Source organism: Balaenoptera musculus, chromosome 7 (genome assembly GCF_009873245.2).
Source record: "Balaenoptera musculus isolate JJ_BM4_2016_0621 chromosome 7, mBalMus1.pri.v3, whole genome shotgun sequence".
Taxonomy (NCBI): Eukaryota; Metazoa; Chordata; class Mammalia; order Artiodactyla; family Balaenopteridae; genus Balaenoptera; species Balaenoptera musculus.
Genome location: NC_045791.1, coordinates 51175994 through 51192392, shown reverse-complemented (window position 1 = coordinate 51192392; position 16399 = coordinate 51175994). Strand labels below are relative to the sequence as shown.

The following is a 16399-nucleotide window of genomic DNA, read 5'->3' as shown; positions in this document are numbered from 1 at the left end:
TTCACACATACATGAAAGTAGCTTATAAAAGCAGAGACAATAAAAATCACTGTAAAGTAAATTTTTTTAACTTTAAAAAATTATTATTGACCCATTTGAGAATCTAATGAAATCTTTGGACATTTCCCCACTCCAAACTGCAATTACAAATATATATACAATTAAAAAAAATCGTATCCAAAGGGTTCATGATTAAACTAAATAGCAATGCTAGTTTACTAATTAATGTTAATTGGTACTAACATTAAACATTTTGATTAGAGAAGCCAAAGTATTGTACAACTGAGTTTTTAAAAAATAATTTGTTTAATTGAAAAGATTGAAGAAATTTTGAATTATAAAAAAATGCAAACAGTACCCCTATCCTAATGGTTGAGATAGTTTTAGATTTATATTTTCATGTCTTTTTTGTAGATTGTTTTATAATTAGTATCCCCACGTGTTTATTATATATCTTACATTTTGCATTCTTTATTCATTATTAGGTATATTCTTATATTTAGAGTTTTTTGATTTTTGTATCATGTAAGAACTGTCTTTTGAAAGCAGAGACCTCACCTTTGTAATTTTGGTGTCTTCCACAGTGCCTAGAAGATTGATTTATGTTTCTTAAGAGTGTTTATTGAGTGAAGAAATATTCACGTTCAATATTGTCCTACTGTTATATATTAATATTAACGTAGCCTGAAACATTAAAAAATATGAAGTCATTCATTAGGAAGAAATAGTTAGCCAAGATTTTTACTGGTAAATTACAGATGCACAGAGAAAGGAGTAACAAAGCAAAGTCTACTTCCAAAAATATAGGATGAGACTTTCCATGTTGCATTCAATGGGCTGTTGGCCCAGAGTGATTTCTGAGTAAATTTCACTAAAATATTTTCCTTCAAAGCATTTATCTATAGAATGAGATATTATACACACTAAAAAAATATTATTTCAATTCTTTTTTGTCTAAAGGGGTTTGATTACTGGGAGATCAGAGTTCAAGTCCCATTAGTATTTAAAAGAAAAATTTTGTTGTATAAAACCTATAATATTTTTATCAGTTCCTTTCCGTTTTTAAGCATTTAGTCTTAGAATTGCTCATTTTTCTTAGATAATGTAAAAATCTTTGCATCTTCTTCCTTTTTCAGGTGCTTGTCTGTTTTAATGGTCAGCATATCTTCTTTAATATCACAGCGTTTTCAAGAGCAATTAGTGAACAAAACAGAGCAACTTTTTGACACCATAGATTCTTCCCAGGTCAACATTGCAAGAAGAATAGTACAGTTTCTTCGAAATATTAAATATGGTTATTACCCACTATTGGAAAGGTGCAATAAAGTGTTTTTGAGCAATGTGAACCACCTTGATTTGGACTCCATCAGTAAAATACTTAGTCTATACCACTCTCTACAGTTTCATAGTTTTGAATTTATTTTAATGACCAAGAAGAGGCTAACAGAAATGATTCCTCTGTTTGACTACCCTGCTAGCTTTGTAAAATTGTTTGTAACATTGGGACCTGTGGCAGGACCTGAAGAAGAGAAACGGTAAGTTCAGCTAAAAATACTTTACTTTTCTTGTTGAGAATATATAGAGCCTTCAAGCTTAGATCTTGCAGTTCTGGAAGTCAGAAAAGTCACTCCACTCAACTGTAGAAGGGAGAATTATCTCTTGTGCTCTGCTCCTTGATTGTTTCTCTGATTATTCTAATTTACATCTCAAACTCTTTGTCTCCTACTGCTTTGTATAGGGGCCAATAATCCCGTGGTGGCCAACACAGCAATGGATGTGGGAGAACATCATTTAAGTGCTATTATTCTCCCTTCTTAGGCCAGGTGACTGGCTTTACACAGAGAGATAAGACTCCCCCACCCCCAGTACAGAGTGTGGAATATTCGGAATTATAGTAGTCCTAACGATGGACCATTTTATGCTTTGGTGTCTTCACATTCATCATCAAAAGCATTTATTATGCACATTGGTATATGTTCCCAGTGTCAGGTTTGAGTGATTTTGGTCTGATTCCTATCTTTTAAGAATTTACAGTTTTGCCAGATTTTTTTTTTTAACATCTTTATTGGAGTATAATTGCTTTACAATGGTGTGTTAGTTTCTGCTTTATAACAAAGTGAATCAGCTATGCATATACATATATCCCTATATCTCCTCCCTCTTGCATCTCCTTCCCACCCTCCCTACAGCACCCCTCTAGGTGGACACAAAGCACCGAGCTGATCTCCCTGTGCTATGCAGCTGCTTCCCACTAGCTATCTATTTTACATTTGGTAGTGTATATATGTCCATGCCACTCTCTCACTTCCTCCCAGCTTACCCTTCCCCCTCCCCATGTCCTCAAGTCCATTCTCTATGTCTGTTTTGCCAGATTTGATGTAGATAGAAATATTTGGGCTATAAAGATGAGCAAATATTAAATTAATACATGATTACTAGATATGAGCAAACAAATAAGTGTGATTAGATTCAGTTAAGCAGGGGTTCCAGGAGTTACATAATAGAGGTATCTGCCTCATTTCTGTTAGCAAAGACTTCATGGAGAGTTTTATTTTTAAGAGTCCTTTGAATTATATGAAGAAATTTAAGGGTACATTTTAAGAGACTGTATCAACATGGAAACAAGATGATTATTAAAAAACTTTTATTGGAATCTTTCTCTTTTTTTGTCACCATGTACTGTTTTTGTTTTTTTTTTTTTTTAAGGTTTGCATTTTTTTGTTTAATTTATTTATTTATGGCTGTGTTGGGTCTTCGTTTCTGTGCGAGGGCTTTCTCTAGTTGCAGCAAGCAGGGGCCACTCTTCATCGCGGTGCGCGGGCCTCTCACTATCGCGGCCTCTCTCGTTGCGGAGCACAGGCTCCAGACGCGCAGGCTCAGTAGTTGTGGCTCACGGGCCCAGTTGCTCCGCGGCATGTGGGATCTTCCCAGACCACGGCTCGAACCCGTGTCCCCTGCATTGGCAGGCAGACTCTCAACCAGTGCGCCACGAGGGAAGCCCCATGTACTGTTAAAATCTTCTATGCCAAGGCAGTACAAAAGTTGAATTTAATTGAGTCCCTGCCTTCAGGGAGTTTTTATTCCCCTTGAGAGGACAGAAATACATAATTGAAATATGTAAATAGCATGACACTTCAACATAGTTTATGAGTAACTACTAAAATTAGTGATATAGATAGTAACTGCTGTGGACAGACAGAAAAGTGAGAGAAAAATGTGGACTAAAATGGTTGGGAAAAGCTATGGGGAGAAGCTGGGTTTGAAATGTTTGATAAGGTTGGTGAAAAGGATGGTGTGGAACTATGTAGGATGAATAGAAAATTAGTTTATCTTGCTTTCTTTAGATTTCAGTTTTAGGCTTGCCTTCTAAATTATTCTAAAAGGCACACTTATATACTTTTATTACTGGATTACTTTGGATGGTTTCAAAATGGACCATCTTTGTAAATTTTCAGTTTATAATGTTACAGTAAGTAGTTAGTATATAAGATTTCTGTTAATATGTAGGTATATTGACTTCCTGGTCAGATCTTATTCAGTTTTTAAAAATTGGGGTAGAGTTGGAATATCAATTGTTAGTTAGTTCCTTAGCTCTCTAGCTAAGGGTTACAAGGTTTACAATGTTAGAATTATTAATTAACCAATTAATTTTAAAACATTTTATATTTTTTAAGAGATAGTTTAGGATTATACTGAGGCCTTAATTACTTTGAAGAAAACAATGTATTTTTCTTTATTTAATAGTGTTTTGTATTATCCCCAGTTATGTGGGGAGAAAAATTAGAATTATATATTGAATTCAGTTTTTGTTTCTATTATTTCTTTTCTGTTTCTTAAGTTCTAAGAACTTATTTTTAAAAAAATTTTATAAGCTAATCATCAGTTTTTCAACATAAAAATATTTTTCTTTGCTTCTAGACTTAAATCAACTATATTACTGATGTCAGAGGAGTTGACTAGCCATCAAGCCCTGGCAGTGATGGGAGCAATGGAAGAGATGGAAAGCAGAAATTCACGTCTGATTAGAAAGTAATCTTTGGGCTTCCCTGGTGGCGCAGTGGTTGAGAATCTGCCTGCTAATGCAGGGGACACGGGTTCGAGCCCTGGTCTGGGAAGATCCCACATGCCACGGAGCAGCTGGGCCCGTGAGCCACAACTACTGAGCCTGCGCGTCTGGAGCCTGTGCCCCGCAAGGGGAGGGGCCGCGATAGTGAAAGGCCCGCGCACCGCGATGAAGAGCGGTCCGCGCACCGCGATGAAGAGCGGTCCCCGCACCGCGATGAAGAGTGGCCCCCGCTTGCCGCAACTAGAGAAAGCCCTCGCACGAACCGAAGACCCAACACAGTCAAAAATAAAAATAAAATAAATATATTAAAAAAAAAAAAAAAAAAAAAAGTAATCTTTTCTGAAATTCATGGTGTTAAGTTTAGTTGACATTCATAAGTTGCTATTTTTTTTTTTTTTGAGAAAAAAAATTATGTTTTTTTCCTGTAATCTTGGTTTTGAAGAAATAAGGAATTAACATTTAAGTCATTGTTTATTTTCTAAATAATTTATTTTTCAAAATAGAGATTTTTAAATAGTTTACAGCATATTTCATTTCATTTGCTGCTGTTGTCATTCTCAAGCAGAGGATATAATCTAGGAAAGTGGAGAGCATAGAGCAGAACTGACTTTTTAAAAGGACAGTTTTTGCAGAGCAGTTAACATCTATATGAACCTGAATTGTTTCACACTACAGTTGTTACCTTGAAATCATACTGCCATATATTGCCTTTTTTGTTAACTTGAGATTTAAGAAGAAACAAAAATACGTGGTTCAGATTGTGTATACTTATCTTTTCATTATCATAATATTATATATTCCTTTAGAAAATATTCCTTCTGCCCTAATTCTTCCAACTTATTGTCTCTTCGCATTTCCCATTGCTTTTAAGCATCTCCATTAGAGGACCAGTGGATTTAAGGAAGAAAATTAAATCAGTTTTACATTTCTGTCATCATCCTGAGACAGTTCTTCAAGAACAGAAAACCTTGTGTCATTCATTGCTGTTTCTCCAGCACAGAGCATGTCTGGCATGAGACAGCTCCTCAGTAAAAGTTTAATAAAAGTACATGAATGAACTGCTTATAATACATGTTTTATCATTCTTTTTAGAATTGCTTCAATTCTGCATAAACATTTGGATAACTATAAACCAGTAGAGTTATTGAGGATAACTCAAGCATCGATTTTTCTACATTTTCAAAGTAAAGAGCTTTTTGTGAAACTCAGAGAATTGCTGCTTAGGTAAGATTAAAATAGATGTGTTTAAGTCTTTCACTGTTGTTTTTTTTTATTTCTTTATTTCACTGTTTGTTTTCTTTGTATAGAGTTGTTGGAAGTTTTGAAAGCAGAAATGGGTAGGTTATTAAAAATGTTAAAGACACTCATCTCCCCGCCATGCCCATTTTGCCAGTGCTTGTGCTTGATATATTTTGAAATGGAAATGAGGTCGGTAGGGTGATGAGTTCCCTAGGACGTGAATACACAAAGCCAAGCCATTCTCCTTTCCTGCTGGAATGGAATAACGATGAAAAGATTGGAGCTGCTGAAGAAGGCAAAACTCCATTTAGGAGTGCTCACATTTGGGGGCCTTTAGTCTGCTTAGTTGCCTGTTTTAAAGCATATTAAAATTTTAAATTTGAAACTTTAAAAATAAAATATGTGGGGGTAATGTTAGTGAAAAACTGTTTTCATACAGATTTTCCCTTTATAATTTAAAAATTTCTGCATTTCTATGGATATAACATTCATATTTCAACTAAGAAGTTATTCAGTTTTCCATTGACTTTGCATTATGCTAAAATGGAGTTTTCCATTAAAAATTTTTATTTTAAGGATCAGAATAATGAATGAAATTAAAAGCAGATTAACCTTTTTCCCATCCATTTTTCCATACTAGTTTGATTTCTTACTGTGATTTTTGAAAGACCAGGCATGGGACTCTATGCTGTAATCAAAAGAGTGGCATATAATTGAAAATGATTTTTACTATAATAAGGTGATATCCATTATGGTTAAGATTTGAACTGAAGAATAAGAGGTAGCACTTTATCAGATGATAATTTTGCATGTTAGATATGTTATAAGAAGATTCACTGTTTTCTTAAATAACTTTCTTCTTATCAAGCTGATTAAATACAGGATTATTGTGTCTTCACCCTTTCCATATTTAACATCAACTTCCACAAAGCCTCTATTAAGAATTTTATGTTCTAAATTAGATATCATAAACTGGCCCAGCAACATTATTTATTTGGTCAGCATGATCTTTTTTAAAAGATTAAATTACACAATACTGTTTGCCTACAGGTATGCTAACAGAAAAATAACATAGGAGTGGGAACATCACAGGTGATTTCACTTTACCTGTAATGTTTTTATTTACTTTATTAAAAAACTTGAAGCAAATATGACAGTGTTGAAGTTTAGTAATTCTTTTTTTTTTTAAAGCAGAAGTTTTTTTTAAAAAAAATTATTATTTATTTATTTGGTTAGTTTTGACTGTGTTGGAACTTCATTGATGCGCGCGGGCTTTCTCTAGTTGCAGTGAGTGGGGGCTTCTCATTGCCGTGGCTTCTTTTGTTGCAGAGCACAGGCTCTAGGTGCGCAGGCTTCAGTAGTTGTGGCATGCAGGCTCAGTAGTTGTGGCTCACGGGCTCTAGAGCGCAGGCTCAGTAGTTGTGGCGCATCGGCTTAGTTGCTCCGTGGCATGTGGGATCTTCCTGGACCAGGGATTGAACCCGTGTCCCCTGCATTGGCAGGTGGATTTATGAGGTTTACCCATGTTTTTGCTGTATACTCTAGTAAGAATGTAACAATTTTTTTTTTAGTCTGTTCTAATGTTGACAGATGTTTATTTCCCACTTTTTGGCTATTATAAATATTCTTGTTATGATACGTATCCTCACATGTATCTCTTAGTGAACATATGTGTGCATTTCTGTGGATATTTACCAAGGAGTATGATTGTTGGTTTGTAGGTTATACATATGTTCATCTTCAGTAGATCCTGCTAAACAGTTTTCTATTTTTTTTTCTTTTCTTTTTTTAACAGTTCTCCGACTAGGGGTTGAACCCGGGCCATGGTAGTGAAAGCCCGGAATCCTAACCACTAGTCCACCAGGGAACTCTAAATGGTTTTCTAAAGTGGCTGTGCCAGTTTATACTACCACTAGCAAAATGTGAGCATTCCTGTTACTCCATATCCTCACCAACACTTGGTATTTTTTTATTTTCTAATTTTAGCCCTGCTGGTGGATTTTTGGTAGTATTATAAACACAATTGCATATGTAAGTTTTGGAATTTGAGGAACCACCATAAGGAGAAACATCAATGGAGGTTGGCAAGTTTGTGTCTGTTGGGGGTTTATTTTCAGACAAGTATCACAAGATTGGCAAATACTGAGAGTTCCTATCCCTTGGGTCAATTCTGCAAACAGATGTAGCTCTTGGGGACTTTCTTTTCTTTATATAAAATAGTATATTAATTTTTCGTGGTTATAAGAATAAAATAGTCATTTAGTACTTATTGAGTACCTACTTTGTGTCAGGCAATGGGCCAAATATTATATGAAAATCATTTTGAGATCCTTTTGTACTTCATAAGCATGATGATTGGGCGTTCACACTGTTGCGTGAGATGTGCCTCCCTCAAACCTGTTATGATGTCAACATGTGACCCATTTGATGTGAAAAAAAAATCATTTTGAAAACAGAAAAAAGTATAAAGAAGAAAATAAAAATCATTTGTAAGCCCTTTCATCTACGGTCAACAGTTGGGTTTATTTCCTCGTGGTATATACTTACATTTTATATCTGTATCTATATCTATATGCTTTCTTTTTCCATAGTTGAGAGTCATGAACGTGCAGCTTTGTATTCTTCCTTCTCCAACCCCCGCACTTAACCTTAACAGCATTTTCCTACATCATTTAAAACTATGTGTAAATGTTTTTAGTGATTGGATATTACCCATCATATGATTGTACCATAATTCTCTTAACTATTCCCCCTCATTGGGTATGTAGACTGTTTTCAAATTTTAGCCACATAAAAAATATGATGAATAACCTAACATAAATCTTTGCCTGCATTTTAGATTATTTTCTTAGGCTAGTTTACTAGACAGAGATTGATCATGTCAAATGATATAATTACTTTTAAAGTTCTCAAGCTATACTACTAAATTACTTTCCAGAAAGTTTGCACCAACTTTTTAAGTTTACTGTTAGTGAATGAGAAAGCCTGTATCAATGCACCCCTGCTAGCATTGAACATTATCATTATTTTAATATGCTAACTTAATATTTTTAAAAGTAACTCAGTTTTGTTTTAATTTATATTTGATTATCTCTTCCAACACTTCTAACCCTAAAGATTCTTTAAAAGCTCCCAGTTTTTAATTTGTGTTTTAACAACTGCTGTCCTGGTGGTAGGGCTTTTACCAGAGGGATTTGGGAAAGGAGGAGTAGAGAATGGGGTCAATTGTATGCGCTGTTATCCTGGTTTTGTTTTTTTAAAGTTGGGCTTCTTATGTAGCAGAAGAAAGAAGGGAATCACTATTACTGAGTGGTCACTCTTTGCCTGTTCTAGGTCATACCAGCTCCTGACAGGTCACATCAGAAATTCAGTCCAAGTTCCATCTCCAACTGCAGCACTGCAGACATTGTTCTGACACTGACATTTTGTTTGTCAGGGACTGTGGTTTTATTTTTGCATAAAAAACTGGGGCTGTGCTTTAGAACATCTTAAGGCTTCCCTTAGTAATCCTTTAAGAAGCTGTCATCTTTGAATTTACCCAACCCTTATTAAATTAACTTATATTTTAAGCCTATCACACCTATTAATTGTAATAATAATTATATATTCATATTTTAATACTTATATGTGTATCGGGTTTTTTGCTGATGTATTAATTTTGTTCTTTTCATTTTTCCCTCTTTCTTTATAGTTATTTGAAAGTCAGTGTCATACCTAGTGAGATTTCCCTCCTGGTTTGTGCTCTTTCGATGCTTCCTTCTCCTCACTTAGACGAAGCGAGGATATCTCAAATTGAAGCAGTTTTACCACAGTGTGACCTAAATGACCTGAATAGTTTTGCCACATCTGTTTTAAGATGTATTCAGTATGATCACATGTATCGGAATAATATGCCTGGGAAACAGTTGAAACTACTTCAAAAATTAGATCACTACGGTCGTCAGAGACTACAAAAATGCAGCAGTTTGAATCTGTTATGGGAAGAAGTTAAATCTTTAAAAGGAGACTGGTTTGCTGATTCACTTCTTGAAGAAACTGTTGTTACCTTACAGCGTTTGATGGATGAAATTAATTACATAAATGTTGCAGGGATTGCATCTTTTATTTCTAGAACTAACTACCTCAGTACTTCGCTACTTGATAGGATAGCCTCAGTGGTCCTTCAGCAGATTGAAAAGGTGAAATTGAAATGTTTGTTACACATTAGTTTTATATAGTTGTCAACTTCTAGAAGCATAAATGTTTATCATAAGTACTTTGAGAACTTGATTGGAATTTGAAGTTTAAAAATTAAGCTCTAGTGGGAATTCCCTGGTGGTCCAGTGGTTAGGACTCTGCACTTTCACTGCTGAGGGCCTGGGTTCAATCCCTGGTCAGGGAACTAAGATCCCATAAGCCGCGGGGCGTGGCCAAAAAAAAAAATTAAGCTCTAGTTTCTGGTTCAGCAGTTTGTCGTTCCTCCCCTTAAAACCCGTTCCTCCAGCAGTGCAGATTTGGGGAAATCAGCTGTCATCTTTTGGTTTATTACAAATATTGTTAAGATCAGCAGTCAAAACTCATTGACTAGAAGAAAATTCTTAAAATAATAATAGTTGTATAAGGATAAAGAAGATGAATGATTTTTGTTTTCTTTTTCTTGTTTTCTATAATCCTGTGATAGTTACTTTTACTATTTAAAAACTATTCAAAAGAGTGAGGTAAGTGTGAAAACTGAGAAAATTATAAGATCTCCACTGACTTCAATATTCTTGAATTGTCAGTGTGTCTTACACATTTATTTCTGGAACTCGTAAAATGCTGCTTTTTGGATTATGTGAGAAGACAATCACTTACAAAATCTATTATATAGATCAGGATATGGCTTTTACTTAGAAGACATTATTTCTAATAAGTGAAAATAAAAGTCTATAGTGCCTGCCATTTATTAAGTATTGGATGAATGAATAAAAAAGAAAAAGAAAGAAAGAAAGAAAAATGAATTATGATTATTATTATAAACTAAGAAACTTCCTTAATTACATTATATTATGAGTCTATAAAATGTGCTGGTATCATGGAAATTAGTGACACTATTTTCTCGTCATTTTAATGACTAAGGAATTCTGGAACAGGATTTTACACCGAACAAAATCAATCTGTAGCTTATCTGATTTATTTTTTCTGCATTAATATTTAGAGTTACTAGAAATTAGTGGTGGAATTAAATAAATTATAACAAGGTAGAAAACTTAATAAACAGAATGATACATGTGTCATTTAACTGTGGGCACGTTCATTTAACTATAGGCATGTTAGATAAAGACTTCTGCTTAAGATAATAATTAGGCTAAATTTTGTTTTGTTTTGCTGAAGTTGAAGCAATAACTTTTTTGTTCTATTTTTACAGATTCATCCTTTTGCAATCCTTGCTATTATTCTTCCGTTCAGCGCCCTGAACTATGATCCACCTCAAAGGGATGAATTTTTCGGAACTTGCCTTCAACGCCTTAATTCTTACTTAAGTAGGTATATTGTTTGGTACTACATTGATGAGGAGGTTGGAGGATACTGTTGCTGCTACTCTAAGACATATTCCTTTTTTAAAGGATAGTGATAATAGCCATGAGTTTTATACCTTAAAAAAATATTTTGGATCCATTTTTTAAACTTTTTTATTATGAAAAATGTCAAACTTACATTAAAAAGTGAAAGAATTGAACAAGTAGCACCTATAAACTCACTGGGTAGATTCAGTGGTTCACATTTTATCATATTTGCTTTACTGTTTGTTTCTCTTGCTCTCTTGTTTTTTTTTTTTCTAAGCCATTTCAAAGTAAGTTGTAGGCACTGTGACTCTTTACCCCTAATTGCTTAGGCATACACCTCCTAAGAATAATGGTCTCCTAAATCACCACAATACTGTTATCACACCTAAGAATATTAATAGTCCCCTAATACCTAATACACAATCCATTTTTAAATCTCTCACATTCTCAAAGTACCTTATTTAGAGTGGTTATTTTGGACCCAGGATTCAATCAAGGTTCACTCATTCCATTAGGTTATCTCTTTGGTATCTTATGGTCTAGAATATTCTCTGGTTTTTGTTTTTTGTTGTTTGTTTTTTGCTCTGCATTGACTTAAGAGAAAGATTTTTTGTTATCTAAGTTTTCTTTTTTTTAAATAAATTTATTTTTTATTTATTTATTTTTGGCTGTGTTGTGCACTTCCATGAAGTCGTCATATGCTTAATTTTTTTTTTTTAAGGGACATTTAGTTATTTATTTATTTTTGGCTGCATTGGGTCTTCATTGCTCCACACGGGCTTTCTCTAGTTGTGGCGAGCGGGGGCTGCTCTTAGTTGTGGTGCGCGGGCTTCTCATTGTGGTGGCTTCTCTTGTTGTGGAGCACGGGCTCTAGGTGCAGGGGCTTTAGTAGTTGCAGCATGTGGGCTCAGTAGTTGTGGCTCACGGGCTCTAGAGCGCAGGCTCAGTAGTTGTGCACGGGCTTAGTTGCTCCGTGGCATGTGGGATCTTCCCGGACCAGGGCTTGAACCCGTGTCCCCTGCACTGTCAGGTGATTCTTAACCACTGTGCCACCAGGAATGTCCCTAAGTTTTCAAATATACAGTAAAATTGAAAGAACAATGTAACAAACATCTGTATACTGTATACCCACAATGTAGCTTTTGAATAATGATTAACATTTTGCCACATTTGCTGTGTGTGTGTGTGTGTGTGTGTGTATGATGAACCACTTGAAGTGTCAGCCCTAAATACTTCAGGTTATAAGGACATTCTTCTATGTAAGCACAATACCAGTATCACACTTAGGAAAGTGAACAAGTACCACCTTCTACCTACTCAGTCCATAATAAAAATTTCCCAATTGTCACCAAATTTTCTTTGATAATTTTTTTAAAGAAACCAACGTTGAGTTGTTATGTCACTTTCTCCTAATCTTTTTTTTTCTTGATATTTATTTTTTGCAGTAGAGATTGGCCATTGTGGGTTGTGCCACATTCTGCATTTGTCTGAGTGCTTTCTTTTAACTTGCTCCTCCATCTCCTGTGCTCCTAGTAAACTGGAAGTTAGTTACAGATGCTTGATTAGATTCAGATTAAACATTTTCAGCAAAAAATGCCTTTATGTGGTGCTATATACCTGATATTTGTATCATTTCTGGAGACATATCACATTTGATTGTTGTCAATTTTAAAAGTTTGTTCTTTTTTAAAATAGAAAATAAATATTTCTTAAGGTCCTATGTAGATGTTTATTAATTGTCAGAAAGGTTGCTGCTCTGGTGCTGATTATTAGGTGTCTCTTTAAAAAGTCTAAATAGTGTTTCAGTACCAGAAAAAAGTGGAGTAGAAATATTCCTTCCTACTGTTGGCCTTAGCAGAAGCAGTACGTGAGGGTAGCAGAGGCAGGAAATTATTTTTTTCTTTTCATTCTTTATTTTGGTCCTGAATTGTATTTCTTTCTGTTTGGCCTTAAAGAAAAAGGTTTTATGCTGCTTCTCTTCTCAGACCCACATGTCTTACTTGTCAATATAGTGTGTTTTAGAAGTGAGATGTCTGGCTCAGTAGTTACTGCTTTTTCAGTCAACATTCACCAAGTACTTATTGTCAGGCAGTCTTTAGTCACTGGAGATATAGGAGAGAATAAAAACAGGTGGACTCTACCATTGTTGATTTTACTTTCTGATGGGGTGAAACTGCCATAGACAATAAACAAATACATAAGGTGAAATGGTGATAAGTATTTAAGACCACTAGAGCAGGGTGGGTGTGTAGGATGGAGGATAGTGAGGTGGGCCGGATGGAGCGAGGAGATGTCATTGACCGTGGATTGAATGAAGTGAGACACCGGTCAGGATGATGTCTCAAAAAATCTAAATGATCATCATCAAAAAATCTAGAAACAATAAACGCCAGAGAGGGTGTGGAGAAAAGGAAACCCTCCTGCACTATTGGTGGGAGTGTAAATTGGTATCGCCACTATGGAGAACACTATGGAGGTTCCTTGAAAAACTAAACATAGAACTACCATTTGAACCAGCAGTCCCACTACTGGGCATATACCCTGAGAAAACCATAATTCAAAAAGAGACATGTACCCCAGTGTTCATTGCAGCACTATTTACAACAGCCAGGACATGGAAGCAACCTAAATGTCCATCGACAGATGAATGGATAAAGAAGATGTGACACATATATACAATGGAATATTACTCAGCCATAAAAAGGAACGAAATTGAGTTATCTGTAGTGAGGTGGATGGACCTAGAGTCTGTCATACAGAGTGAAGTAAGTCAGAAAGAGAAAAACAAATACCGTACGCTAATGCATATATATGGAATTTTAAAAAGTGGTACTGATGAACCTAGTGGCAGGGCAGGAATAAAGACACAGATGTAGAGAACGGACTGGAGGGCACGGGGGGTTAGGGGAGGCTAGGACATAGTGAGAGAGTAGCATTGACATATATACACTACCAAATGTAAAATAGATAGCTAGTGGGAAGCTGCTGCATCACGCAGGGCAATCAGCTTGGTGCTTTGTGATGACCTAGAGGGGTGGGATAGGGAGGGAGGGAAGCTCAAGAGGGAGGGGATATGGGGATACATGTATACATATGGTTGATTCACTTTGTTGTACAGCAGAAACTAACACAACATTGTAAAGCAATTATACTCTGGTAAAGATGTGAAAATAAAAAAAAAAAAGAGAGGGTGACTCATGTCCATAGGTGGGGAGGAGAATCCCAGGGTAAAGAAAAGCAAGTGTAAAAGGCCCTGAGGTGAGAACATGCTTGGTTTCTTTCGGGAGCAGCAGATTCAGTGTGGCAGGAGTGGAATGCGGGAGACTGAGTTGGTAGGAGAAGAGGTTGGAGAGACAGCCAGAGACCAGCTTCTGCAGAGCTTTTTGCTGTGCCTGGAGAGTAAGAAATTCCTATTCTGTCATCCAAGCAACAAATACTTAACTGGGAGCTTCCACGTCCAGCATAAGGTGTTAGGCTCTATATTAGGGTATGTTTCTCTAGGCTTGTAGACCTCTAGTTAGGCTGTGTGAGACCAGTATAAATATATTAATTATGTCAGTATGATGCTCATGGACTTTGCTACATTTTTGTGGGGTCTCTATGCTAGAGAGTGTCTAACCATGTCTATTTTTGTGTGTCTCTAATAGACAAAATGGGACTGATATGTATGTGTTTATTCATTTATGGGTGTATACATGTGTGGCATTCATATATACCCCCTTTTAGTAATACAACTATATATAGAAAGATGAGACTTGAAACTGAAAGATGAGACTTTGAATGTGCTCTCCTGGTTGCTCAGTTGTGTGTCAACAATCAGAAGGAAATGAAAATACATTCTTTTTTTTTTTTCTTCAAATAAAGGATACAAGAGATGAGAGTTTGAGAAGTACAGCTTTGATTTTTTTTTTAAGACTTACTGGGAAAATGTTTGGAAAACTCTTGGAGACCTGTATAAGCAAAATTCTAATGGAATAATACTTTTCTTTATTTTGAATAAACATTAGTTTTGGCAGATCAGTTTTGCTGGTGGAGATCATCGCTATTAACCTTGTTTGTGACTTGATATTGCTTTATTAAATAAACTCAGCAAAACATTGAAAAGATTTAACATCTTTTTTTGTCCTTTGTAAGAACATTGCTGCTAATGGTACATTTTAGAGGACCCCTTCCCTCTCATCAGAAATGTCTCTTGGGAGAGAAAGACAAATACCATATGATATCACTTATATGTGGAATCTAAAATATGATACAAATGAACTTATTGACAAAACGGAAACAGACTCACGATATAGAAAACAAACTTATGGTTACCAAAGGGGAAAGGGGGTGGGGGAGGGATAAATTAGGAGTTTAGGATTAGCAGATACAAACTATTGATACTATATATAAAGTAGATAAACAAGTTCCTACTGTATACTACAAGGAACTATATTCAATGTCCTGTAATAAACCATAATAGAAAGGAGTATGAAAAAGAGAATATATATATGTATAACTGAATCACTTTGCTGTATACCAGAAACTAACACAACATTGTAAATCAACTATACTTCAATAAAAATTAAGAAAAAAAAAAAAAAAAGAAATATCTCTTGGATGAAGCAAATCCGGTAAATAACCTCAAGCCTTATACTCTGGGACACGTACTGTGTTGCTGGCTGACAGGTAAGGGAGGAGGTACTGGGTGAGACCTGAGCTTCATATATGTCTACCGCCTGGGGGTCTGAGAGCCCTAGAGAGCAGCACAAGACCGTGGTTCAGACTCCAGAGCTGGACTCTCCAAGTTAAATCTCACCCTCCACTTGCTAACCATGTGACTTGGGGCAAGTCATTAAACTTCTGTGTGCTTCAGTACACTCAGTTTATAAAACGGAGATAATAATCATTCCTACTTTACACTGAAGTGAAGTTTAAATGAGTTAATATTTGTACAGTGCTTAGAAAGATTCTGCACACATTCTGAGCAATATTATCAGTATATAGAGACTGGGATCACTAATTTTTACATACTCTACTGACCCTTTGTTTTCAATCTTTCTCTTTTCAAGGCAATTTTAAAGACTTTTAATAGAAGTATAATAATAACACAGAAATGTGTACATATCCTTAGTATATATATAGAATGTGAATTTATACAAATTGAATCAGCCAAGGAATCATTACCCAGATCAAGAAATAGAATATTAGCATAGTACCCTTCTCCCGGCCCTCTTTCCCATTCTTCACCCACCCGAAGGTAACCACTTTACCACTATCCGGACTTGTGATGGTATAGATTAATTTTGTCAAGGTTGTGTTTGTATTATTTTTTTAAAACCTAGTTTTACCTGAATAAAGTATATATTACGTATATGTGAAGCAGCTGTACATTTTAATTTTTTTTTAATCTTAATTTTGTTCTAGGTATATTGGATCCTCTTATGTTAGTGTTTCTTGGTTACTCTTTGGCCACACGTGAATATTTTTCAGAAGATCTACTGAAGGCAATTTTTAACATAAGATTCTTAGCCAAATTAGATTCTCAACTTGAACGTATGTATATATTTTTTAATTTAATAAATTATCA

General features: G+C 35.3%; 1 protein-coding gene and 1 non-coding gene across 10 annotated transcripts in view; both read left to right on the top strand.

Moving 5' to 3' along the window:
- Positions 1 to 16399, top strand: part of FASTKD1 (FAST kinase domains 1) — a 43840-nt gene that overhangs the window by 20907 nt on the left and 6534 nt on the right. For all 9 annotated transcript variants that reach the window (XM_036857127.1, XM_036857124.1, XM_036857125.1 and 6 more), the window contains 6 exons: positions 1137 to 1535; positions 3919 to 4029; positions 5159 to 5290; positions 8997 to 9483; positions 10692 to 10806; positions 16237 to 16365. In XM_036857127.1, the coding sequence (XP_036713022.1) occupies positions 1137 to 1535; positions 3919 to 4029; positions 5159 to 5290; positions 8997 to 9483; positions 10692 to 10806; positions 16237 to 16365 (1373 nt within the window). The remainder of the gene's footprint in view (positions 1 to 1136; positions 1536 to 3918; positions 4030 to 5158; positions 5291 to 8996; positions 9484 to 10691; positions 10807 to 16236; positions 16366 to 16399) is intronic.
- On the top strand, positions 7633 to 7735 carry LOC118898613. Its single transcript, XR_005020758.1, has one exon. It is a non-coding gene; the product is annotated as a small nucleolar RNA U13 (small nucleolar RNA).